Source organism: Nasonia vitripennis, assembly GCF_009193385.2.
Source record: "Nasonia vitripennis strain AsymCx chromosome 2 unlocalized genomic scaffold, Nvit_psr_1.1 chr2_random0002, whole genome shotgun sequence".
Taxonomy (NCBI): Eukaryota; Metazoa; Arthropoda; class Insecta; order Hymenoptera; family Pteromalidae; genus Nasonia; species Nasonia vitripennis.
Genome location: NW_022279608.1, coordinates 662,746 through 689,395, shown reverse-complemented (window position 1 = coordinate 689,395; position 26,650 = coordinate 662,746). Strand labels below are relative to the sequence as shown.

The 26,650-nt window shown below is 34.3% G+C and overlaps 2 protein-coding genes across 17 annotated transcripts in view; one reads left to right on the top strand and one right to left on the bottom strand.

The window, feature by feature from the left end:
- The window catches only part of LOC100680429 (protein unc-79 homolog), a 2,400,004-nt gene extending 2,383,978 nt beyond the window's left edge, over positions 1–16,026 (bottom strand). For 15 of the 16 annotated variants that reach the window (XR_004345182.1, XR_004345183.1, XR_004345184.1 and 12 more), the window contains exon 1: positions 14,871–15,231. Coding sequence is in view for 10 of the 16 variants with exons in the window: in XM_031923946.2 (XP_031779806.1) it covers positions 14,871–14,892 (22 nt within the window). In the remaining 6 variants the exon portion in view is untranslated. Of the gene's footprint in view, positions 1–14,870; positions 15,232–16,007 lie in introns of those variants that run through there. The other variant, XM_031923950.1, reaches the window with a different exon arrangement.
- On the top strand, positions 10,905–13,475 carry LOC116416260 (chromatin assembly factor 1 subunit A-A-like). Its single transcript, XM_031923972.1, has 7 exons — positions 10,905–11,234; positions 11,313–11,500; positions 11,709–11,842; positions 11,911–12,072; positions 12,207–12,311; positions 12,671–12,821; positions 12,892–13,475. Exons 5-7 carry the CDS (start codon positions 12,225–12,227, stop codon positions 13,116–13,118), a joined length of 465 nt encoding a protein of 154 aa, XP_031779832.1. The 5' UTR covers positions 10,905–11,234; positions 11,313–11,500; positions 11,709–11,842; positions 11,911–12,072; positions 12,207–12,224; the 3' UTR covers positions 13,119–13,475.
- Positions 16,027–26,650: the final 10,624 nt, after the last annotated feature.

The window sequence follows — 26,650 nt, the reverse complement described above, 5'->3', positions numbered from 1 at the left end:
TTAAATTTATTTTAATAATAATTATTCATTTATGAAAGATAACCAATTAAAAACAGTTTTTGTATCGTTTAATTATTATAATTAAAAGTTTTTGTGTGTATTTACAAAGTTGAAGCAGGAATAGAAATTAGTTATGTCTAGCTTGAAAATTGCGGCAATAATATTATTGGATTTAAATAACGTTTTGAAAATCGCAGTTGAGTGCAGTTCCCTGCTGGAAGTACATATTTATATACTCCATTCAGTTCTTTTTTTAATTGCATTGTATAAGTAGTAGTCACGTAATTGTATAGACTAAGTAATTATGCACATTCTTATAGTTGTATTGTATAGGAGATTATGATTGGTTTTAGTATAAATATACCCTGCTAATAGCTGAAGATTAAATGCGATAAAATATGATTTATTTTAATCGCATTTTAATCGTATAGCAATTAATGCTCATTTTTAGCATTAATTTTAATCGTTTTTGATCTGCATTATCACTAACAATTCCATTTAATCTATTTTAATGTCCTTGAAATCGCTGAAAATAATGCGGCAATGTCAGGTTTAATCCAAAGTAATCGTATCGTTTTTAAAAGACTATATTATAATTAAAAGTAATCAATTTTAATTATATTTGATTGTTTGTTAGTTAATCGTAAATAATGATGAGCCAAATGAAATTGTTTCTAATAGCATATTATTGAAATCATTTTAATTCCCAATTTAATCGCGTACGAGAATTTCGTACTGCTTACATCAGAGATCGTGTTAGATCCCAATAACAGATTTAGCAACGAATAATAATATAAAAATATATATACCTTATCATTGATAAAACAGATCTGCAGGTGAGTAAAGCAGGAAAGGTTGATGAAGGGTAGTTGGCTGGGGCAGGCTAGCAGGGGCCTGGGGACCGCAGCTTTTAACTGGGTAGCATGGGCTAACAGTAGTTGGAGGTAGCACAGTTAGAAATCGGGAAAGCGGAAAATCAAAGTAGCGCAGCAGGAAATAGGGGTAGCAGAAAATCAAGGTAACGCAGCAGGAAATAGGGGTAGCGCAGTTGGAAATCGGGTAGTGCAGCAGGAAATTGGGGCAGCAGGAAATCGGGGTAGCAGGAAATCGGGGTAGTAGGAAATCGAGGTATCGGGAATTTGGGGTATCAGGAAATCGGGTGGAAGGAAATCGGGGTAAAGTACAGTACAGTAGAGTACTCGTTACAGTTAAGGGGATGTCGATCCAAAAGCTTCGCAAATCCGCCACGAGGTATTTTGTATTTCCAATTTTTTAGAAAAACAGAAAGTCCGATCGAATTTTTATTTCGGTAGAACGATTCATCAAATTTAACACTACGGCGCTACAGACTAGGTTTTGCATTTGCAAGCTTTATTTAAAAAGTTTTATGTAAAATTAGATTTTAAGGTTGGCGCTGCAATCGCATGAGTACGACGAAGTACGCCTAAACATCTGTTCATATTTCCAAGATTTTAGAAAAATAAAAAGTCCGATCGAAATTTTCTTGCAGTAGAACGATTCATTAAACTTAACACTACGGCGTTACAGACTCGGTTTTTCATTTGAGAACTTTATTCAAAATGTTTTATGTAATAGAAAAACAGTGTTTTTTGGGACAACATCCCCTTAACCTATTAGCGCCTGAACCGACACTTTTCGACACTAAAGTTCAGAGATTCAGGGTACAATGAATTTGATCGAAAAAAAAAATTAAACCACTGTACCCCATGTTTTAAAGGTCGCTCTTTCGAATATTGATGGTTAGAAATCCCTAAAATGAGTTTTTTCTATGTGAAAATTGCTAATTAAAAAAACAGTCTTTTTAAAAAAATTTTTTTAAGAAAATTTCTTTTTTTGCTTAAGCATTTTTCTACATACTTAATACCTATAAATAACGCGTTCATGGACCATAAACTAAAAGTTATTGGCTTAAGATAAATAAAAAAAAATTTATTTATACAAAATGGCGTTCAAAACAATAAATTTTACTTTTCCTTAGGAAAAATTTCCTAAGAATAAAAACGTCCTAAAATTGTTTAAAGAATATCCTCAAATTTTTTCAGAACCGTAAAAGAAAATTTTTGATTTTCCAGAAAATGGAAAAACTGAAATTTTTAAAAATTCGTTCATTTTTAAAAAAGCATTCTGGAAAAATTTGAGGGTATTCTTTGGCTGATTTTAAAACTTTTTCGTTCACCCAAAATTTTTCCGCGAGTCCATAGTTATTGAGAATAAAATTGCTGAAGTGTTATATTTTTCGATAGGTGTAGTACTTTTTCCAGAAAATCAACAATTTCTTTTACGGTCCTGAAAAAATTTAAGGATATTTTTTGAACAATTTTAGGACGTTTTTTTTAGGAAATTTTTCCTAAGGTCCATATAAATTGAGAAAAAAATTGCTGAAGATTAAAAGTAAAATTTATTGTTTTGAACGCCATTTTGTATAAATAAATTTTTTTTTATTAATCTTAAGCCAATAACTTTTAGTTTAGGGTCCATAAACGCGTTATTTATCGGTAATAAGTATGTAGAAAAATGCACAAGCAAAAAAAAAAATTTTCTTAAAAAAATTTAAAAAAAACAGTGTTTTTTTATTATCAATTTTCACATAAAAAACTTATTTTAAGGATTTCTAACCATCACTATTCGAAAGAGCGACCTTTAAAACGTGGGGTATAGTGGTTCAAACTTTCTTTTTCGATCAAATTCATTGTATTATCAAAAGAACCATTTGTAGATTTAGAATCCTACGGAAAGTAAAAAAATTCACACACAATGCACCGAGTGTCACAATGGGCCAGCAGGGATACTTAAGGTTTTAGCACAGTCAAGTGAAAGGTATTTATACTAAATATCACTAAAAAAAATTTTGAATGATTTACTTTAACTTTGTCATTTTTACTCGCAATTCTTTTTTTCAGGATTTAAAGGGGTTGTGTCCCCTTAAACAATGAGATTTAATTCATAAACGCATTGAATCAATTCCTAGTCCATATCTTGAGGGGTTGTTAAAGGAGCAGCTGAACAGTGTCGCCGCAACGTCAAAGTGGCGCTGCGGTCAGGTGGCAAAATCCCGATTAAACAATAAATACAACAGAACTGCGAACCTTAGAAAAAATCGCTCTTTACTGCCCTTCCTTTTATCCTGAAGTAATAGTAACTCATGCAAAACATCATGTTAAGTACATATTTTTGACGTAGTATTGGAATTATACGTTACAGAAACAGGGCAGCCGTACTAGCGGACATCTTGAATTTATATACAGTCACCGTGCCTTGGTAGAGGTCATATCGTAATTCTAATACTACGTCGAAAATATGCACTTAATACCATGTTTTGCACTAGTTACTATTACTTTAGGATAAAAGTAAGGGCGGTAAAGAGCGATTTTTTCTAAGGTTCGCAGTTCTGTTGTATTTATTGTTTAATCGGGATTTTGCCACCTGACCGCAGCGCCACTTGGACGTTGCGGTGACACTGTTCAGCTGCTCCTCCAACAGCCCCTACTTAATTCCTTTTTGAAGATTTTAAATCGATTCAATTTATAACATAATGATACTTATCTAATTAAATTGATTTTAATCAACATTTTTTAGTCATCTTTAATCGACTTCGAGATCATACATTTTACGCTTTAATAGATTTAAATACCTTTAATTCCTTTTAATTGTAATAATTGAGATTAAGATATAGTCTCAGAATCGATTCATTTTTCTTTTATCGATTTTAATCCGGGTTTTTTAGCAGGGTTTGCAGAATTTACTGCGCAGGAGTTATTATCCGAATGATATACCTCCAATGGTATCCCATGGTTTAAAGTTTCATTAACATTTCTTTTACAAATAGCCTAATGATATTTAAAATTAAATTTATTTTAATTTATATACTTTTGGTTTTCATTCAAACATTCATGTGCATAGTATGCTAAAAATGACCGATTGAAAACAATTAAAACCTTAATTTGTTTTAATACGGAATTGAGATCCGGAATTGTCAAATTAAAAGCAATTGATACAATTTAAACCAAATTATAAAAGTTAATCGGTTTCGATCAGATTGAATCAATTAGATTTTGAGCAGAAAAATCATTAACTGATTTGATCCCTAGTGAAAATAGAAATTGTGCTGTAGTGTGCAACATTGTGCCAAAATTTGCCACACTGTGCCAAACTGTGCCATGTTGTGCTACACTCATGCCATTTCGGACATATCGCACCAATTGGCACAGTTTGGCACATTTTGACACAGTGTGGCCTCAATGTACCAAATTTTTGAAATAATCAAAATATTTTTTACGAGTTATGTAGGAAATCTGGCACAATCTGGCATAATTTGCCACAGTTTGGAATAGTATGTCACGACTTGACTTAATATGGCATAGTTTGGCACAGTTTGTCACAGCTTGAGATAGTGTTGCTATGGCATATCCTTACTGTTTATAATGAGTAGCTCATAAGAAGTCTTATACATTATAATAAAAATAATTTTAAGTTTATTAGACTTGAGAATCGTTTACTCAGTTGGACAGTTATATTAATTACTCTTTATAAATTCATAGTCATAAAAGCAGAAATTGATATTCTAACACTATATATGAGAAAATAGCTTAGGCAGTGAGGCGTTCAACTGGCATGCCGGCGACCAGGGTTCGATTCCGCCTCGAGTCACATTTTTTTATTGAATTGTACAAGGGAGATTCTACCGTATTATGCCAGCTTGAGCCATACTGTGCCATATTATACCAAACCGTGCTCAAAATTTGAAAAAACAATAAACTCGAGAAAAATATTTTTAATTCTAAAAATATAATATTATGCATAATTGTGCCATACTGTGCCAAATAGTGCCAAATCGTGCGAAATGTCCGAATTGGCATGACTATAGCATAATGTAGCACCGTTTGGCATGATTTGACATAGTTTGATATAGTTTGGCATTATCTTGTACAGCTAATTATTTCCACCAGGAATTAAATACAATTGAAACCGATTAATTTTTATAATCGGTTTAAAACGTAGCAATCGATTTGAATTCAACAATTTCGAATTACAATTCAGTTTTAAAACAAATTAAGGTTTTAATAGTTTTTAATTGGTCATTTTCAGCAGTATGTGTTCATATCTCGAATATATTAATGCTGGACATCTGAATCGAAATCAAGAATACATCACATAAGATAAATTATACTTTAAAAATTATTGACTATTATATACAAATTATTAGTCTAAGAAATAATGTCTTTATGTATGTGTGTTATCTAACGAGAGCGAGGATAAAAATTAAAAAACGACCATTGCATTCAAAATTTCTAGCGACTCTGGAAAGTTAACGTTTTTACTAATGCAGTGAGAAGATAAACAAATTATGCTAACTTTCTGTATATGAAAATAAAGAAGAGCACCTTATATATATCGAATGTACCGAAAATACACGAAATGTATTGATACATATGTCATATGACTTGTATATTTCTTATCATTATTATCCCTAGCATCATTTGATATGGACTACATCTGATAATTTTTATTTGAAATTCAATCTTGTATTATAAGTGTAAAAAAATAAATAATATTTTTGTGTTGACGAACATACAAAGATAACATTTAATTAAAAAAAAAAATTAATGTTTACAAATACTTTACAGGATATAGGATTCTTTACAGGAAATCATGGATGCCCAAATTAAAGAATATAAATATTTTGAAAACAAGAACAAAATCAGTGGTTTCGTCTTTCTAACAAATTCTCTCTGTTCGATTCAGGGAAATAAATAGGTTATCCTTTAGTACATCCACTTTTAACGTTTTTTGTGACAGTTAAATACACATTTTTGCATAACATTAAGTTTCATATTGTTACTAAAAGATCTCCAGTAATCTAGCTCTACATATAATAAATTCAGTGAATTGAAAATAAACTGATTAATAAAATTTATTTCTGATACAATGGCAAATTTAAAAGATCCCTGCTGAAAATGACCATTTAAAAACGATTAAAACTTTAATTGGGTTTAATACAGAATTGTGATGCGGAATTATCGAATTAGAACCAAATAATACGATTTAAACTGATAATAAAAATTGATCGGTTTTAATTGCCCTGGTGGAAGTGAAAATAAATACTGACAAATTATCTTAAATAATTTGAAATAATGACAAATAATGACAAATAATAAGTAATAAATACTGATAATTACTGTTGGAATTGAGACTTTTTTATTTGTTATTGTTTGTCAATATTTGCCAGTATTTGTAATTATTAGTCATTATTTACAAGTATTATCAAATATCGATTATTATGTATTATTATTGATCATTATTTGAAATTATTTGTCATTATTTAAAATACATTCTTTATTATTTATTTTTATTACTTGATATCTGAAAAGATTAACTTTTATTAATGTTGGTATATTAGCTACAAGCGGACGCGCATAATAGGGATAAGGTGATACGCAAAAAGAAAACACTTCAGTTTATGAGAAAGATAAACGTTGCTTTATTCCGTAACTGAACTTAACGTGGACAAAGAAAAGAAAGGCTTGGCGTGGCTGAGAAAGCGTGTGGCTTGCTCGGCGAGCGCGCAAGAAGTGAGACGGCGTGCGAAGCGCGCCGACGAACGCAGCGGCGGATCACGTGGTCGTGGCTGTTTTACACAGCGAGGGCGCTGCGGGGTTGCCAGATGTCGGGTGTTAGCGTATATATTCTAACACTCCCTCCCGATTACACTCGACATCGTCCAGTCTCCCTTGGACGCACCGCTGTGTTGTTTTCCATTGCGCCTCTGCACGCATGGTCATCTCTGAGGAATTACTCTGCAACATGAAAAATATGTTAATTTCCCAGCAGTAGCTTGGTTAATATATTACGGCTATCAGAGAGCAAAGGTTTAGTGAAGATGTCTGCCCTTTGTTCCTTTGATTTAACCCATTCTATCTTTACATAGCCCAGTTGAGCACATTGCTTAACGTAGTCCTCGCATATTCTCGACATATGCCTGAGTTTGTTACTTCCATCCATTTGTGTGCAAGCTACTGCTGCTTTGTTATCGCACAACAAGGTGAAAGGAAAGAACATCATGCCTGGAATTGCTTTCAGTGACAGGCACATGCTGATTGACTCTCTGCAAGCATCACTCATAGCTACATACTCGGCTTAGCATGTTGACAGGGCTACATAGGTTTGTTTGTGCGTTCTCCATGCTATCGTGTCTCCGTACAAAGTAACTACATGACCGCTAGTAGTAAGTGAGTTCTTGCAATCTGCAAAGCTTGCGTCTGTGAAGGACTCCATTCCCTCTTTTAAACCTTTGTACGTCAGCTGCCAACAGGCGATATACTTGAATAACCTGGTAACCATTTTCCATTCATTTTTGGTCAGATTCTGCTAATGTCTACCCAGTATGTTGACGGCGTAGGCCAGATCTGGTCTTGTACCTGATACGAGATACATCAGAGAACCCACAACTTCTCGGTATTCTCGTTGGTTTATGACTTTTTCATCAGTTGGTTCATTCTCTCGTTGCTTCCTTTGCTTGTTAAGTACTTGATTCGTTACCATGGGAGTCGGTTGGCTTTTAGCTTGTGCATACCCAAATTTTATCTGCATCTTATTTATAAACTTGATCTGATCCAATCTTGTGGTCCTGTCCTTTCTATTTCTCGTTATGGTGATTCCTAGGTATTCTTTAGGTTCACCCAGGAACTTCATATCGAACTTCTTACTTAATTCTTTCTGTACTTCTCTCATCTTGGGCTCGTTATTGCCTGTCAGCAATATTTCGTCGACATACAACAGCATTATTATGCAGCTGTTATTTTCAGTATATACAAACAAACATGGATCTCTGTTGTTTGCTTGAAAACCCAAATATTTAATATTAACGAACTTCAAAAAATGTGGTTAGTAACGAATCCATTTATTTACTTAACATTTCTCATCTTTGCTTATTATTATGATTGATATAATCTATTACTAACGTAACCTAAAATAATTGTGCATGGAAGTTGTATTTAATTCAAATATCAAATTATCATTGATTTACTAATATTTGTAATATTTTATATTTTTATACATGTATTTACGTAAAAATTGTCGATATTTTTTAGATACGGAAGAAAAGTTAAATGAATTTATAAGTCAAGTTAGACCTTGTGTGCCAAAACTAAATCATTCAAAATATTTAACGAACTTCAAAAAATGTGCATTCCAGTTCTTTGGGCTTGTTTTCAGACCATATAAAGACTTGTGGAGCTTCCAGACTTTTGTCTGACTTTGATTTTCATATTCTTCGAAGCCATCTGGTATTTCCAGAAATATTTCACTTTTTATAGGGCTGTGAATAAATGCTGCTTTGACATCCAGTTGCCACATTATATACGACTATATAATGTGGCAACTGGAGCTTGAGCACGCCGACGAACGCAGTGGCGGATCACGTGGTCGTGGCTGTTTTACGCAGCGAGGGCGCTGCGGGGTTGCTAGATGTCGGGTGTTAGCGTATATATTCTAACATTTATGAATTTTAAAACGATGATAAAATATTACAATCTTTTTTTCACCATCGTTCTCCACTAAGCAAATGTTAATAATTACACCTTTATTTCCGCAATAAGTTTCAAATACTGAATCGTTAATTTTTAATTTTTCTACATAATTTTTTGTGGCATATCTACGATGATTATAAATCAATTTTTGATAACTTAAGCATGATCCAAAGAAGTTTAACTGCTGTTCGTTTTCGTTGAATAAGTAGTCATTACCTACACCAATTACGACTGCTTTATCGACCTTTATGCAGCTTTTAACTTCATGTTAGAAATTTTCTGATAATTCTAAAACTCTGGATACAACTAGAAAATATGTTGAAAATAGAGGTATTGATCTGTAAAAAAAATAGCGATTTGCAATTTGAACAGCTATATCTGTTGGTCTTGTTTTCATGTGTAATAATAAGCGATTCAGATTTTCAAAATAAAATGCATCGTGAAAATATAAGGGTCCTAGATTTTTTGTACTTTTTGCTATGTGTAATATATGAACATTGTATGTCATTTGATCTTTTCCATACAAATTTTCAAATTCTATGACAAATCTAATTAGTAATTCATTTGCAAGCCAAATATCCTCTTGGCTGATTGAATTCCGTAGCAAGATTTCAATACCACAAACTAATTTTGATCAATTTTTAAATATATCACAGGAAGAATTCCTTCTAAGCATAATATGCAATAATAAAGAAGCCAGTTACGCCACTCAGATGATTTCCAGGAGCTACGAATAGATAGGGAACCCGGTGTTCTTGTAATACATTTCGGTGTTTTTATAGAAAGAAGTCGTTTATTTATGACATCCAAATCAACCGGAGATCCAACATAGTATGGTTTTTTGTAAGAACTTAAGATAATTTCCGTATACTGATTGATAACACCAAGATACACGCAATGCATACTATCTGGAGTCATTCCATCAGCTAAATCAAAATATTTTAAATTTATAAGCGCTGAGACACCTTTAACTCCACTGACTTCTTTTATTGTTATTCGACCTGTAACTTTATCTTCTTCGCGCGTAGAAAGCATGTCTTTAATTATATTGTTATGAGTTCGAAGAGGATAAAATGAGTGATTTACAGGATATTTTCTTAAATCATCACCGTTCTCAGTTGGATGGTAGCAAAATGTACAGCCAAAATGTCCATTAAATTGTTTCATATTTAGGATACTGCACCTGCATACCGAATCCATGCAGCATCCAAGAGGAATAAATTTTGAATTTATTATTTCATTGTTTTTTTTCAGTCGACTCTTTATGACGATACATCGTTAAGCTCGTTTATTAAAGGTGGTAAAAATTAATTCATTGTGGGCTTTTTTTCATTCACCCACAGTCCTGTTAAAATAATGTTATCATCACGTACCCTTAGCGGTAGTTCATTTATTTTTAAAAAAACTGGCCATACACTAACAGGGCTTGAATCACTCGCTTGGCATCCATCAGTATTGAACATATATGAAAAATTATTATCATCAAACAAAATATTATTAGGTTGTGACAGTCGCTTGTATAAATCTCCATCGAAAACATCTTCAATATTATCATTGTGTTTCTTCTTTCGATTACTTCTGTAATTTAAGTGAGGTTGCAGAATAGGATTTTTTAATAATTGTTTTAATTGAGATTTAATATTTAATGTTAAAAAATATGGCAATTTTTTGCATCCTTAACCACAAACTGACATGAAACACAAGTGATGATAGAAGGTAATTCTGAACGATTACCAAAATAATGTTTACATTCAGAACAATAAATATGATATGTAAACCAATCTTTTCTCTCGGGAAAAAATGTAGCATTTTATATTTACTTATTTGCAGAATATCTCTATCAAATAATTTACTAATCATATTCATTATATCAAATAATGCTCCCCATGTAAGTGAATGTCGAACTCCTAACAACATGCACATTAAAATTATATCTCCGTTGCTCGTGTTTATTTTTTTATGGACTCTTTCATTAAGGTAACTTACATTTTTATTCATCTTTCTTTCAGCTTTTCTATTTTCATTGAACGTTATCTCTTCGTTATTATGTATGTAAAAGTTGATGTAAATAAACGCCTTTGTTAGGTTATGTATGTACGGATATAGGACGCTATATGATATATCCCAGGTATGTACATTTAATTATGTCCTAACCTTGTTATTGACGTCGAGAGAGAATTAGTGGACTGCGCATGCGTCTGCCAGTGAGTGATTGCCAAAACTTTCCGCGCAAGTTTCAAATGTGTGATTTTCGTTAGAGAAAAATTAATTAACACATTTTCATACTATAAAATAATTATTTATTAATTAAAAAAAAAATTACTGTTGAAACAAATTATTTAATTATTATCATTTATGTATTTTTAACAAAATGTTTAAGTCCCTAAAATTTAACTTTGTAATTATTATTCATCAGTTTTGAACAGTTTGCAGTACCCCAATCACATTGTTATATTGTTTCAATAATGTTGCACGTACGCAAGTTTTGGCTTCGTATGCGTCATATAGCATATAGGTAGGTCGCGGACGGAACACGATTAGAGTACATACCATTACTATACGTATAATCTTTGATATACTATAATGCCGTTTGTTCCGTTTCGTTTTATCCGAAATTTCCCTAACAATGTTCGCAATGCGAACCACTGGACCATAAGCTTTATGCCAAAAATACGAGCAACATCACGGGTAAGTCTAAGTATGAATTCTTTTTTTACAAACTAAAAATTTTTAGATTTGTTTACTGGCTTTTTTATAATGTGACAGATAAAATTCCACAAGGTATGTCTATATATACGTAAAGTCAACGAACTCTTTTGAAATCGTGAGAAGTTCGCAAATAACCGACTTTGAATACGATGAACTTGGTCAGCAGAGTGAAGAGTTTCGTTCATAACCTTTTCAATGCTCCCTCAACAACAAGAATTACGGATGCCAAATATTAACTGTAGCAGGTTAGTTAACGAATCCATTTATTTACTTAACATTTCTCATCTTTGCTTATTATTATGATTGATATAATCTATTACTAACGTAACCTAAAATAATTGTGCATGGAAGTTGTATTTAATTCAAATATCAAATTATCATTGATTTACTAATATTTGTAATATTTTATATTTTTATACATGTATTTACGTAAAAATTGTCGATATTTTTTAGATACGGAAGAAGAGTTAAATGAATTTATAAGTCAAGTTAGACCTTGTGTGCCAAAACTAAATCATTTAGCTTTAGATGCTCCGGCGGGTAATAAGGACATTAATGAGAAGGATAAATCAAATAAATCCAGAAAGGTAAAACTCAATGCTATCATTTATATAAATATATGTATACATATATATTCATGTCTTATTATTTATAGAAAGCAAGAAAGAAATTTAAAAAATCTGAAGAAGATGCAGCGGCTTAAATAATAAGTCAGTACCAACAATCGCTAGAGGACAACCATAAGGATGGGCTTGGACTGGAGCTAAGCGATCAAGACATTCCAAAGAAAACGAAAGGCACTGATTTCAGACTGCAAGTGAGCGATAATGAGATCGTGTCTAAAAAAATCACTTTAAATCTGATAAATATTGTTTAAACTCAAGATTATTTAAATAATATTCAATAAATAATATTATATTAATACACATTTTACAAATTTAACATATTTAGGATAGTAGAAGCCATGATATGGACGATGACAGCCAGGACTACAGAAATGAGGACCACAAAAATAGAAACAGGGAGCATGAAGACGGTGTGGAAGAGACTAACAAGGTAACTAATACTTCAGGACTATTGCAACCTTTTGTCAAGTCTGCACAATCCATCAGTTTTAAAATATTCAATTATTTCCAAATTTTCAAGTATAAAAATTGAATATCTCAAAACTGATTTATCATACAGACTTGAAAATTGATATGCAAACCCTCAACCTATATTTCATGAAGCCACTGCAGTTTCATGATCTTGCAGCGAGCAGAAGGTGTAGGTTGCTCTGAAAAGGTCGTTTCGACGCTCATGGTTCAGAGCTAATGCAACCTTCTGTTTTCTGAACGATCAAAAAAACAGCACAGGTAACATGCAATCATATGTCTAGTAATCTTTTCATATATATTTTATTTAATTGTTTGCAGCCAGACAGACAAAATAATGTAGTGGACCAATTAAAACTAAAACTAAGGGAAGAAAGAAGGCACAGGTTAAGAGCGATTGAAGCTCTCAGCGTATTAAGAGAAAAGAAAGAAGAGGAGAAGAGACAAAAGGAAGATGAAGAACACAAGAAAAGTAAATAATCAATAAAAATAATACGGGTAAATAAAGATGAATGATTACATTTTTTATTATTTATTGACAGAGGCTGAGAAAGCTGAAGTGGCCGCTCAAGAAAAACAAAAAGAAGTACGAGGATTTCCTCAGATTATGAATGCCGATAGCGAAATACCTGTGAAGAAAGCAGCTGTTCAAGAGGCTTATGCTCAAAAGGAGCTCAGCAGATTTTATATAAACATGATGTACGCAGCATGGGGACGTAGTCGGCTTTCCGAACGGTGCGTAAAGAAGACAAAAAAAATAAGGACTTGAAGGTTCTCACTCCCAGGAAAAAAAGGTCTGTGAGGGCGCATTTTGAACACTTCCTGAACCATTACAAGTTTCCAGAACAGCTGCATAATCACTATTTAGGATTAGTAAATAACTATGCCAGGCGGGCAATCAATGGAGCAAAAGCTCACGTTAAAACGATCACAGAGTATCAAGAACTCGGTTCTGACTACGATGAAGAGGAACTAGAGATGATAGAGCTATAAAAATAACTTGTTTAAAAGCTACTTCTAAAATATAGTACATTGTTTACCATTACGTAATTTCATATTATTTATTTTGTATTACAAATAAATAATGCCCTTCTACCACGAACAAATAATGGCTCGAAAGGAAACAACACAGAAATATTTCATTGTAAAAAAATGTTATGATTATATTCAATAACAATTAAGATATTTAAAAAATATTAAATAATTTTTCTCGTAAATAAATATATAAAAATATAAAATAAAAAACTTTTTCTAGTATAAATAAACCAAAATAATGAAAAATAATGTCAAATAATGACAAATAATGACAAATAATGACAAATAATGATAAATAATGACAAATAACGACAAATAATTACACAGATCACTATCAATTTCTGAAAAAAGTATAAAATAATTCTCAATCATAATTAATAATATTTGATGAATTTGAAAAAACAAATTTATTTAAAAAAATTTAAATAATGACAAATAATACCTAATAATGGCAAATAATAGCAAATAATTTTAAATAAAAATGTCTTAATTCGGACTAGCAGTATTTAATATTATTTGCTATTATTTACCCTTATCAGTTTTTATTCAATTTTATTATTCATTATTGCTTACTCTTTATTAATATGTACTATTATTTTTCATTATTTGAAATTATTTGAGATAATTTATGAGTATTTTTTTTTTCACTTCCCCCAGGGTGTATTTATAGGATTCAGTTAATGCTTTTTCTGCTCAAAATCTAATTGATTCAATCTGATCGAAACCGATTAACTTTTATAATTGGTTTAAATCGTATTAATCGGTTTGAATTCGACAATTCCGGATCACAATTCCGTATTAAAACCAATTATTATGGTTTTAATCGATTTTAATTGGTCATTTTTAGCAGGGATGCTTCATATATGACAATCTTAGCCGTTGACAGCTCTAAAATACCACTGTTTCTTCCTTCATAAAAATATCCTAAATACACATTATACAATATACTGCACTGTCACAAAAAAGGTTTGAGAAACTTACGGTTGATCCTACGTAATTTATGATAACATAAATCTATGTTTGCGTGCACGCCTATTATTATATTTATAAATTATATTTTATTCTTATAAACTATACATAACTTTTTTTATTGTAATTATAAGCGACCTCAAAATCATGTGAATTGTTGTGACTTATTGGATATGCTACATAATTATAAAACAATAGCATACTGATATAAATTCTTCTTGTTTTTAAGTGCTATATCTAACAAATTAGAAGATTATTCGAAAAAGTCTATATTATTCAATTATGTTTCTATTATTCAAACAATATTTCCTAGCTATCAAAAAAGTACGCAGTTCAATTTTTTTTAGCTAGTTTCTAGCTTATCGGTTATTTAAAATATTTGGATTTTTACTAGGATCATTCTCCAACTAATTCAAATTATGTATGTTTTGTCTTGTGTAATTATGTATATTTTAGTCAATAATGATTTAATGAGAAAGATTCATACAATGTCTAAATAAATTTACAGATTACTTACAAGAAGCAAATTTGGTACCCATAATAATAAAATATGATTTTTTTTTCTTTATGCGATATTATATTCTATTGCAATAATACAGTCATTTAATTTTGTCAATCTAATGATAGATTATAAATTACGGAATCCTATGATTTAGCGAAACATTGATATTTTGTTTTTTTCATCGTATAATTTGATGTTTCTGGTTCAAAGGTGACAAATCCTTATAAAATATAGATATTACTTTTTAAGTATGGAACAATGTTTTAATTTACTACGTGTGCATATAAGTTAGGCGAATCTTGTCCCAAACCACTACGTAGTACTTTCTTATCGATCTGTTTATATGCTCAAATCTTTCGCGCAGCTTCCCATTTGACAAAAAATTTACTTTCATGATTCAGGTTCATAAACATCTTATCTTTCGAATTGCTCAAAATACTAGTTAGTAAACTAGTAGTATGAGCACGAAATCGGCAGAACCTTTTGAAAATCCTTACATATCAAATTTTCACAGTATTATTATTTTAAAATATCCATTCTAACCCTAGTATGATACGAGGTCTTTAAAAAATAGTCCAATATATAAACTAGTGCAAAAAAAAGTTAATTAATTTTAATCCGGTTTTCTAATCTGGTATTATCGCATTTAAATCAATATAAACGATTAAATCCTATTAAGACTATCATAAAATTTGATCGATTTTAATTGGAATTAATAAATTGTATTTTATTAAAAAAGCATTGTTTTATTTTTTAAAAATTACTAATAAAATCCGATTAAACTTCATAATTGGTCTTCTTCTGATGAAAAAGAATGCGTTAATCTTAATCGGACTTAATCGATTATATTAGTTTTAAAGCGTTAATATTCGATTAGAAAACCAGATTATATCCAATCACATACTAAATTGGTTTGAATAGGACATTTTTAGCAGGGGAGTTTTATCATGCATGTCAATAATTTTGATTACAATTAGATTATAGATTAAAAAACAAATAAAATCAATAAAAAAATTAATTGAGTGCTGAGTCAATGAGTGGTTATTTAAATTTAAGTACTATATTGATCAAATAAATAATTTATTTGTGCACATGAACTTATAAAATTGTTATTTTAATATAATAAAATATTATTAATTTAAAAGTATGTACCATAAATGCAGGATGAATAAAATGAAACTGGAATGGCAAGTTACGTATACTAATCTTGAGTCCTTTAAAATTGATCAATATAGCCCTATTAAGTTTGATTACCACTCATTCGACTCAGCACTTAATTAAACAAAATGATTTGACGTATTACGAACAAAATCATATGGTTATAAACTTGACTATTTTGGATTCATTTCAGTTGTTTTTAACCTGTAATTTAATTGTAAACAAAATTATTATCATGCATGATAATACTCAATAAAATAAACTCGCCTAAACTATTTACTTTGGTTAGAATTTTTATTTTAGAGATTAGAAGTATTTTTTAGAGATTTCATATATTTTTGATGTCTAGATGCCCCGAGTCGCCGATGATGCGGTTTAGGTAGTGCACACGGGATTTTTATTACGGGGATATCTACATCTCTTTTGCATGGTATCCAGGTGCATGGGGGTCACCGATGACGGAGTCCATGCATAAGCCATAAGCTCTATAGCTTTTGATGGTGTCCAGAATCAATTTTTACACTTAGACAATAAAAATAACTAAACTGGGTCGAGTAAGAATTGCTGATTTTTCGTTGAGTATAACCGGCGAGATACTAATAGTTCCCTGCTAGAAATAACCAATTAGACCCGATAAAAAAAAACTAATCGGTTTGAATACGTTTTTGTGATCCAGGATTTCCGAATTTAAACCGATTAACACAATTATAACCGATTTGCACCGATTGGGGAAAATTTTCGACGATGTTTTAATCGGTTATAATAGTGTTAATCGGATTATATTCGGAAATCCTGGATCACAAAAACGCATTACAATCCGATTGTTATTTCTTTTAATCGGTCTAAATCGTTTGTAATTGTGTAAATGTTGCGATCTAGTATGCTATGGTTCATTAATCGGTTTCAATGGATTATAATCGCACGTATATCTTATGATTAATTGGTTAGTGTAGTAACTTGAACGGCCTTATATACTAACCATCATAGATTCTTTGCGCTTGCGAATGAGAAAAACCGGACACTACCTAGCGGCGCGTTTGTAACAGTCTAATCAATTATTTCTTTTTAAGCTGTCTAAATCGTCTGTAATTGTATAAATGTTGCGGTCTAGTATGTTATGGTTCTTTAATTGGTTAAAATAGGTTTTTATTGTAGTAATTGGTATTAATCGATCGAAATTTGTACAAATTGATTTTAATCGGTTTTGATGGGTTATAATCGCACGTATCTTATATAATTAATTAACTAGTATAGTAACGGTCTTATATACTAACCATCATAGATTCTTTGTGCTTGCGAGTGAGAAATACCGGACGTCCCCTGGCGGCGTGTCCGCATCAGTCACTTTGTTCGCCTTATACATGTCTATTTTGGATAGAAATAAAAAACCGGTAACTGATGAACCGAAGTAATGTTTCCCAAGGTACTTTGTCTGCCCTTTAAATAAAGTGATGCTCTAGGTGGTCACTATATCACTCGACCAATGACCGAATCCAGATAGTGCATGATCATAAAATGTCAGTTGAATACCAATTTTAACCAATTCCGATTACAATCGATTATTACCGACCCAAACACTAATTTTTTTACACGGTTAAGTTTAGAACAACAATATTAGAACCGATCAATTCTGATCATACAATATTGGTTGAGTACTGATTTTGAACCAATTCCGATTTCAACCAATTATCATAGACACAAACGCTAATCCTTCAAAACACGATTACATTTGCAACACTATACCAACTGATTAATCTCGATTACACAGTATTGGTTGAATACTGATTAGGACCGATTCCGATTACATCCGATTATTACGCTATAAGGTTCAAATTACAAATAAAAAAATCAACTGTTAAGCGGGCACACCACCTTTGAAATGAAAATGAAAATTTTTCATTAAAAATTTATAAATACTTATATAAATTAACCAAATTTTTATTACTATTCTTAGACATAATTACCTTTATTTTGATGGTTTTAGACCTTCTATATACCTCTACAATACCTACGTATAGTAGGGAGTCCATAATTCACTTACCGTAAGATTCCAAAGGGACGAATGGCCCAAACTCTAGGATATTGTTTAAAAGAACATTAGTTATGGTATGAAAGAGGGGATTTGGCTTAAATTTCATAGAAAAAGTTTTATAAGCATATTACTGATTTTTTTATCAATTTTTGATTAATTTTAACATAACTATCATGTAACTTATGTAACTTAATGTAAGTATTTATAAATTTTTAATGAAAAAATTTGATTTTAATTTCAAAGGTGGTGTGCTCCCTTAAGACCGATTTTTTCCAATCAAAAGAAATTGGTGTTTTACGTATTCAGACCGACTTCGATAAAGCCGATAAAAAACCAATCAACTAGTTATCGTACTGCTCGATTATCTTAATTAAAACCGATTAGAACCGATTAAAATGAAATCGGCATTAATCGGATCGAATTGGACATTTTTAGCAGGGTCGCACGTTAGTCGAGTGGTTAAAGTGATTGTCTCTCACCCAAACGAACGGGGTTCGATTCCTGACACCTTCCTACAATTTTCCAGTATTCGTTTGTTACTATTTATTAATAACTATTCGAGACGAGTTAAGCGAAAATTGCTTGACTCATTGAGTAAATGTTACTCAACAAGCTCTGCTCGGCTTTTTAAGCAAATTTTACTATAGCTGAGCAATATTAGCTCAAGATTTCTATCCCTGTAAACACAGCATTCATGGCCGATATTGATACATAGATACAAAAATATATGACGCGCACTATATTTCGACCTCGTCATCGAAAATCCTGGGCACCTAAATTGCACGAAAAATCATGCATTGCGCTTCCTGGGGTTCCCCCATCAGTGATTCTGAACACTTGAAAAGTTTGTGTAGCGATAGTGCACCCTATTCAAAATTTTACTTAAGATCTTATATAAGAACTTACGTAAGATCTTATATAAGAACTTACGTAAGATTTTATATCAGATCTTGGCAAAAATCTTGTGTAAGATCTTATATAGAAGATCTGTTCATGATGAAAAAAATGACTTTAAACAAATATACTTTAACGGGGCTTGATTTCTGGGAAAAACGCAGTGATATTCGACTGGATCACAATCCCTCGGTGCGACGGATAACTCTCTCAATGTCCGTGATTTACCCGCGTTGCAACGCAGCTCGCTGCTTCGCGAACGTCGTGTTCGCACGTGTGCTATCACTCAGCACTATCCTGTGCGGAGCCGGCTTCTCAGTTTTGCGTTGCAACCGCTTACTGCAATGTCCACGGAGACGGCAGTATTCGCTATAAGGACGTAGGGAACGGGAGATAACAACTCGGGAAAATGGAGCTAGTCCCGATTAAAACAAAACAAAATAATGATATATTGTGCGGCCAATATTTTCTCTATATAAAAGTGCGCCGAGTCACATCAATATCGACTCGGCGTAAAGAGTATCCCGCGAAGCGTACGCGCGCGAACGAGAAGGCCGAGACTCGGTGCCGCTGCACCAAGTCGCAAAGCTATAGTCGCTGCTACTGCTGACGCGATACAGAAAAAGGGCTCAGCCCTACTTACTCGCAGTCGCCGTTCTCGGTAGGCGCACACCACACACTCACACATACTCTGCGCCGGTGGTGTTGCTGACTCACTCGCTGGAGCTGACGTCCTCGCAGGGATGGAAGGGGTACCTTCTTGTCATTGGAGCGGTTTACCACGGTCTTTTGACCAGAGATTTACGCCATATTGGGCTGTGCACAGAGAATTATGGAACTCGGTGTACTTGGCAGGAGAATTAGTATATAAGCGATTATGATTTTAATATGTTCAGATAGCCAGGCTGCGCTCAGGGCACTAATTGCCCAGAAGACAACATCCAAGCTGGTTTGAGACTGCAAGGCGATACTAAATTAACTGGCCAACAACAACAAAGTCAGACTACTCTGGATTCCGGGTCATATTGGGATCGAGGGCAATGAGATAGACTCGCTGTTTCGGGAGCTCGAACTCTCCCGATCGGACCAGAACCTTTTACGGGCGCCGCAATGTGCCTACTAGAAGGATCGATTTGCAAATGGGTGGAGTACGAGCATACCAGGAAATAGCGAAATAGCCAAGGATGTAGATAGGCCAAAGCGGTCATGGGATGGGACACTAACATGGACCGGACCAAGTATGCTAGCGGAGGCAACAGAAGTGACTCCAGACTCCTGTCTTAGATCATCACGGGACACATTTGTCTCAGATATTATAGTAGGAAGACGAAAAGGATCTGTTACAGGGGTATGCAGATGATGTGAAGAGGCAAAGGTGACGCCAATTCACATCCTGACAGCATGCCCCAGATTTGTTGAGCTCAGACATCAGCACTTGGTGAATCATTTCCCAACCTGCAACGACATAGAGCTGCTTGCTCTGGAGCTATCTTGACCTTCTGGAGAAGAGCTGACTCACCCAAGCCACATAATTCATGATTGGGTTTTTTGTAATTTTCAAACTGATCAATATAAGCGATTATGATTTTAATAACAATAAATTTATTTTTTATCATTTATTTCTTTTTCGAAAAGAAAATTTATTTGTACCAGTAAGAATAATAAAAAAATGAAAGTCTACATATATGAATTGCTTTTATACATAAACCTTCGAAGAGAGCAAATAGCTCAGTTAGTAGCGCATTGGATTATCACGCCAAGGTTCTGGGTTCGAATCTTGGTAAGAGAAATTTTTTTTTAATGTCAGCCTTTATTCATTGTGAATAGTCCATTTCGTTAATTAATAGATATTGTTTCTAGTATTTTTAATAACATTTCTGAATTTTATTATTATTCACCCAAAAATTATGTGATAATTTTGTCGATATGTTCACGTGATTATCACAAAATAATAATGTGATATTCATGTGATAATCACGTAATTTTTTAGTAGAGAAGTGGTTCGTTTTTATAGCTCAGAAAGAATAGTTTTCAATTAAGAGGTCGGATCGAGAAAGGGTCTACTGCATACATAATTATAATCATTTCGCAATCATTTTTTAATAATTTTTCAATTATTTCGCGCGATGTACAAGCGACTCGCGACCCTATATTGACAGGAATTCACCTTACTGATTTCGGTATTATTTATTGTTTGATAATGATTTTCGAAATTCCGGGCACAAACGACCAAAAGAACTATCCTGTCCTACCACTATACTAAATTTGAACTCGATTCGTTAGGAATTTCTATATTAGCCCTGTTTTAAAATTGGCCTGAGCTTCCCAACATATTTTTTCCATACAAGAATACCTATTATGTTACTTATTTCACTATTAATGTGCAGACAAATGAAAACAATATTTCGAAAGAAGCAAAAAGAAACAATGCAGAAATAACCATTCATAAGATGAATGCCAATACATTGATACTAAGAGCTGACTTTTACTGCACTCAACAATAATAAAAATTTTGACAAGAAAACCAAAAAAAGTGATGGGAAAACATTGATGCCGAAAAAAGTTAGTATATATATTCACATAATAAATTACTTAAAGCATGGCGCTAGTCAGGCTAAAAAAATAAGGCGAGCTCATCTGAATTAAATCTAATAGGATGGGTCTCAACACTAAGCTAAAACCGGATTGGTGATGGTTTAGTTGTTTTTAAGACATTTAATAAAATTCAATGAAATGAGAAGTTTGATGACTTTAATATACTTTACAGCAGGTATCGGTGTTCTCGAAGCACAACATTTTTTTTATTTGAAAGAGGTGCATACACTGTCTCCTGACAATTAGGTTCTAAAAGTGTAAGTTCCCTTATTTCAAAATTATTGGATAAAAAATGAACTCCTCTGTGATTGATTCAAATTAAATAGGACTTGTCCAGTTTTTTACTCCGATTCTGTCAACTTTCATCCAGATCAATGTCTTTCTGACTCTTAGCAATTTCTATGTGGATCTCTTTTGAACGCATTTTATGTTAAATCAAGCAGCCGCATTCTGATCGTTTCTCAAGATACTTCAGCGCCCAAGCTAACTCTAACGTCATTTTATTTAATCAGGGTTGCACAAACTTGTTTATTCTTGTTTGTGAGCTGTCTTTTACGACTCACTGTTTCATTCTGACAGTACTTAAAATCACTTGAAGCTCATTCATATCATTTATGTGTTTACAGGACAGACAATCTTTGGCAGACATAAGCAATCAACCGGAAGCTAAATCGCCATCCAAATTTTTGCTACCGCTTACACCGTCCTTATCGCCGCTTCGTACAAACATGCAGGTCAATTGCAAACGTCAGACCGTAACATGCGATTCCGATGGCAAAGGTGATGTGGGATCGCAATTAAGCTTGCAATCGTCACCTCATCACCGGTCGAAATCGCATTTGCCATCAGTACGTTAATGGAGGCCATCACATTCGCCCTCAGCGTCTCGTCTAAGCCCATTGACAATCCACAGTCACTCTCGATCACATTCTCAGGGTTCGCGGTCATAGTCGCGCTCTAAGAGTTTGCGCTCTAAAGATTAACGGGCGCGTACAGCCTCTCGACGTTCGTGGTTGCATTCATGCTTTAAACATTCACTGTCACCTTCGCGCTCTCAATATCCACCGTCATGTTCGCGCTTCCAACATTTGTCGCCGCCTCCACACTCTCATCATTCACAGTCACGTTCGCGCTCTCAGTGTTCGTGGTCACGTTCGCGCTCTTAGCATTCGACGCCGCCTATGCTCTCTCAACCTCCAACGTCATGTACACGCTCCCAATATTTACCATCGCCTTTGCGCTCTCAACATTCACGGTCAATCTCGCGCTCTCAGCACTTACCGCCGCCTTCGCCCTCTCAGCACTTACCGCCGCCTTCGCCCTCTCAACATCCACCATTGCGTTCGCACTCTCAACATTTACCGTCGCCTCCGCGCTCTCAACATTTACTGTCACGTTCGCGGTCACGTTCACAATCACGTTCGCGGTTACGTTCTCGATCACGTTTGCGGTCACGCGCACGCTCTTGGCGTTCACGATCGCACTTGCGCTCAGAATCGCGTAGATACAGATCGCGAACTCCACCGTGGAAGAGATTCAACTTTAGAGAACAAGTTTTGAGCTTATCGGATAGGAATAGTGAAGGTACATATTAACGAATTTAATATAACTATATGCAATATTTAAAATGTTATAAAATTTTTAAAAAAGACTGATGTTTCTCATCCTTAAAAAACCGTAGAATTTATTCTTGTTCAATAGTAATTGTGCATTTTTTTATGTGGCGTTGGCAGAGCAAGCTCTGCACAAGTGGCCCTCCGACACCGGATCCCCACAGGTACTATCGTTTAACAATACTTTTGTGAGGCCCGTTAATTAGCATATTGGGCTTCTCCTTCGAAGTTTGACATTTCCGTACATCCCCCGTTCACCAAAGTGAATAGGGGTTCAGGATCAAACTCATCTTCTGCATTCTGCATCGTCCTGCCGCCTTCTTCATTCTGCATCGTGCAGCCGCCTGCTTCCTGCAGCATCGACTGGTCATCCTCTAGACAGATTCAACCCCGACACCTACATTCCTCTGCATTAGGTAAGAGAATCTGGGCTCAGTTACCTAGGTTCCTCTGCATTAGGCAGAGGAATGTAAGCTCAACTCTGTGACCTACGTTTCTGTGCATCAGTCCGAGGAGTGTTTCGTATCTACTAGCTAGTGACCTTTGTCTAGCAACAGTTTTACTCAGCTGTTTCGCCTTGTCCTTCTCTTCTATTCTCTTCGTAATTTCTAACCTTCTTGAGAATGGTCCTTACGTAGTTGTTTACTGCACACCAGCCATCCTTCGACGCTAGCATAGCTGTCATCATTGACTCGAGGGTTACCCTAGCCTGAAGGTAACACTCAAGTTCTTTTCGTTCCATTTCGTATCGCGAACAGTCACATGCTCCACATCTTCGTTTGTTTCCAAACATACTGGGCAATTTGGATTGTCCTCTATCTTGAAGCAGTGTAGGTAGGCTCAAAAGCGCCCATGTCCGCTCAAAAACTGCGTAAGTTAATTCACTTCCCCGTGTCGTCGATTGGTCCAGCTAACAATACGTGGTATGAGGCGGTGCGTCCATCGCCCCTTTCCACTGGAGTCCCATCGTCTTTGCCACTCAGTTAGGGTTTGTTCCTTCGCGGATTTCCAAACTTCCTTTTAAGTATTGTCACCACACTGGCTTTCTTTGTATATATCCTTTCGTTCTGTTGCTAGAAGGTCAATACGCATCACACTTGAGATAACACACACTGCATCTTCTGATAATGTATGGTAGGCAGAAGCGACCCGCAATGCACTTCTTCTATAAACTGTTCTTCTATAAACTGTTCTTCTGTAAACAGCTTTCGTGTTGGCACCGTACGTCTTTCTTGGAGATTTTATCGTAGAGTCTTCTATGATGTTCTATTCGCCAATTTCCTTCTGTAGTGCTTCTAGTACCTCCTCTTCTAAGGTAAGCATGTCCAGATCCTTTACTTCAATGGTTTCTTCTTGCTAGAGTGCTTTTATTGTGGCTCCTTCCACTAGTACTGCTTTAACTGCTTCTTGAAATTCCGAGGTTTTGACTTTTCTTGTGCGTTTAAGCTCTATGAAAAGATCTCCTGCAACTGTTCTGCGTATTTTATTTACGCTATTCTCCAGCGTGTTAAGTGACAGAGCCGCTTTCATTTTTGACAAAATGTCTGCATAGCTCTTTCCTTCTGCAGCCTTGATAATTAAAGCATCTGGTCTGGGAGGTCTTGCCCACTTTGGTCCATCCATGCTAGTCTTATTCTGGTTTGTAATGCCAGTGACACTTTTATCCTCTTTGCTTGCCCTTTTGCCCTTTTTTCTTTGACTTTCTTATAACGACTTCCTGCCACGCTGCCTTTTTAGGTTGGTTATCCTCTCTTTTATTTTCTTCATTCCTATCCTGCGGAATAGTTGGGGCTTTCTTTGTTGTATCCACCTTCCGAGATCTAAGACTTAGGGTTGTCTGGGTTTCCCTCCCTTGAGTTCCCGGGCGTTGGCATTGCTGTAAGTTATCATCTGCCATGCAGGAATTTTTATAGCTTGCTCTTATGATTCAGGCAAGATCTTCAATTTGTTTGTGCACATTGTGCCTGTCCTTGACATAGTCCATCAATTCCTCGATTCTGCTGCCAAGGCGGTCTAAGTGCGCATTCTTTTGCGTTATACAAACAACTCTCTTATCCCTGTCTGCATCAACCTCCATTTCCATATCGATCGGAATCGACGGCGGGACTAGGCTCTGTGGCTTGACCTGCTTGGGATAGTAATGTTATTAACTCACTATCCATGTTTGATTTATCTTCGGATTTTTTCCCCTAGCCTGTTTGGTCTGCAGAGCATATTTTATTTCTGTTCTACCCTTCAGACGGTAGAGGAAACCTCAACGCGCCGATCGGCATTGCCCTATCCGCCACCCAGGGGACGCGCCACATACAGGGTATCGGCATCCCCACGCAGAAGATGTGTGTGAGTGTGTGTATATATCAATTTAACAGGTTTGTGCGCAGATTATATACACAACACAAAATTGTATAAGAGTTATCCAATTCATAAAAGGCAGTATTTGATGAATGAATGTACGACGGCCTTGACTCAAAAAGTTAAATATGAAAGAAGTTTCGAAATAAAGTTAAAAATCTAATACGCGCATTGATTTTCTAGATGAGTATAAATATATTAACGATAATATCTTTATACTCATCTTTATACAGATCCTGTAATTGATCGATTTCCTGAAATTTTGAACATTAAGAGGTCCAGCCTGGGTTAAATCCTACAAAATATTCGTTCAATAAAATTTTTCTCTTTTTACGTAAATTAAAAATCAAAAAATATCTAATGTAAATATTTACACTATACACTATTTCTACTGAGAAATATGATATATATTTATTTATTTATTTAATAATTTAACGGGCGACGCGCCCTTTACAAAAATACTATAATAAATACAAGTTTTGAAAAATATAAAACGAGTGACAGATAGTTCATTAGTTTCGAATAAACAAAAATAATAATAATACGGAGATACATATATCTGGCTAGTAGGTCAGCGATAACGAGCGGATAGAGGACTTAAATTGACCAACAGACTTCTTACTTTGGACGTTATTCGGGATAGAATTCCATTGGCGTTTCATTCGGTTAATAAAGCTGTAAAACCCGAGATTAGAGGAGAAGGTGCCTTTTTGAAGATCTCGCAAGTTCCTTAACGGGTACGCCACCGTTCGACTAACAAAGAGATCACTCAGTCTCTCACAGTTAGTTAGATCACGAAGAATCTTGAAGGTCATAACGCAGTCATGGAGATAAAACATTGAGTCCACCGTTTGGATGTCGCACCCCTCTGCGATTTCTGAGTAGTCATGACAAAATCTATGCAAGGGTTTACCCATTTTAAAAGCAATATATTTAAGGAGAGAATGACGTACCAATTCAAGTTTATTAATTAGATATTGAGAGTGAGGTCGCTATATCTGTGGACAGTATAGAAAGTGAGGGAGTACCAAAGTCTTATATAAATAGATGATCGCAGAGGGATCTGAAAAATCAACGGTGGATCTCTTGATGAAGCCCAGCATTCGGAGGGAGCTGGACACGGCCACGTCAGTTTGCTGTTATAAACGTCA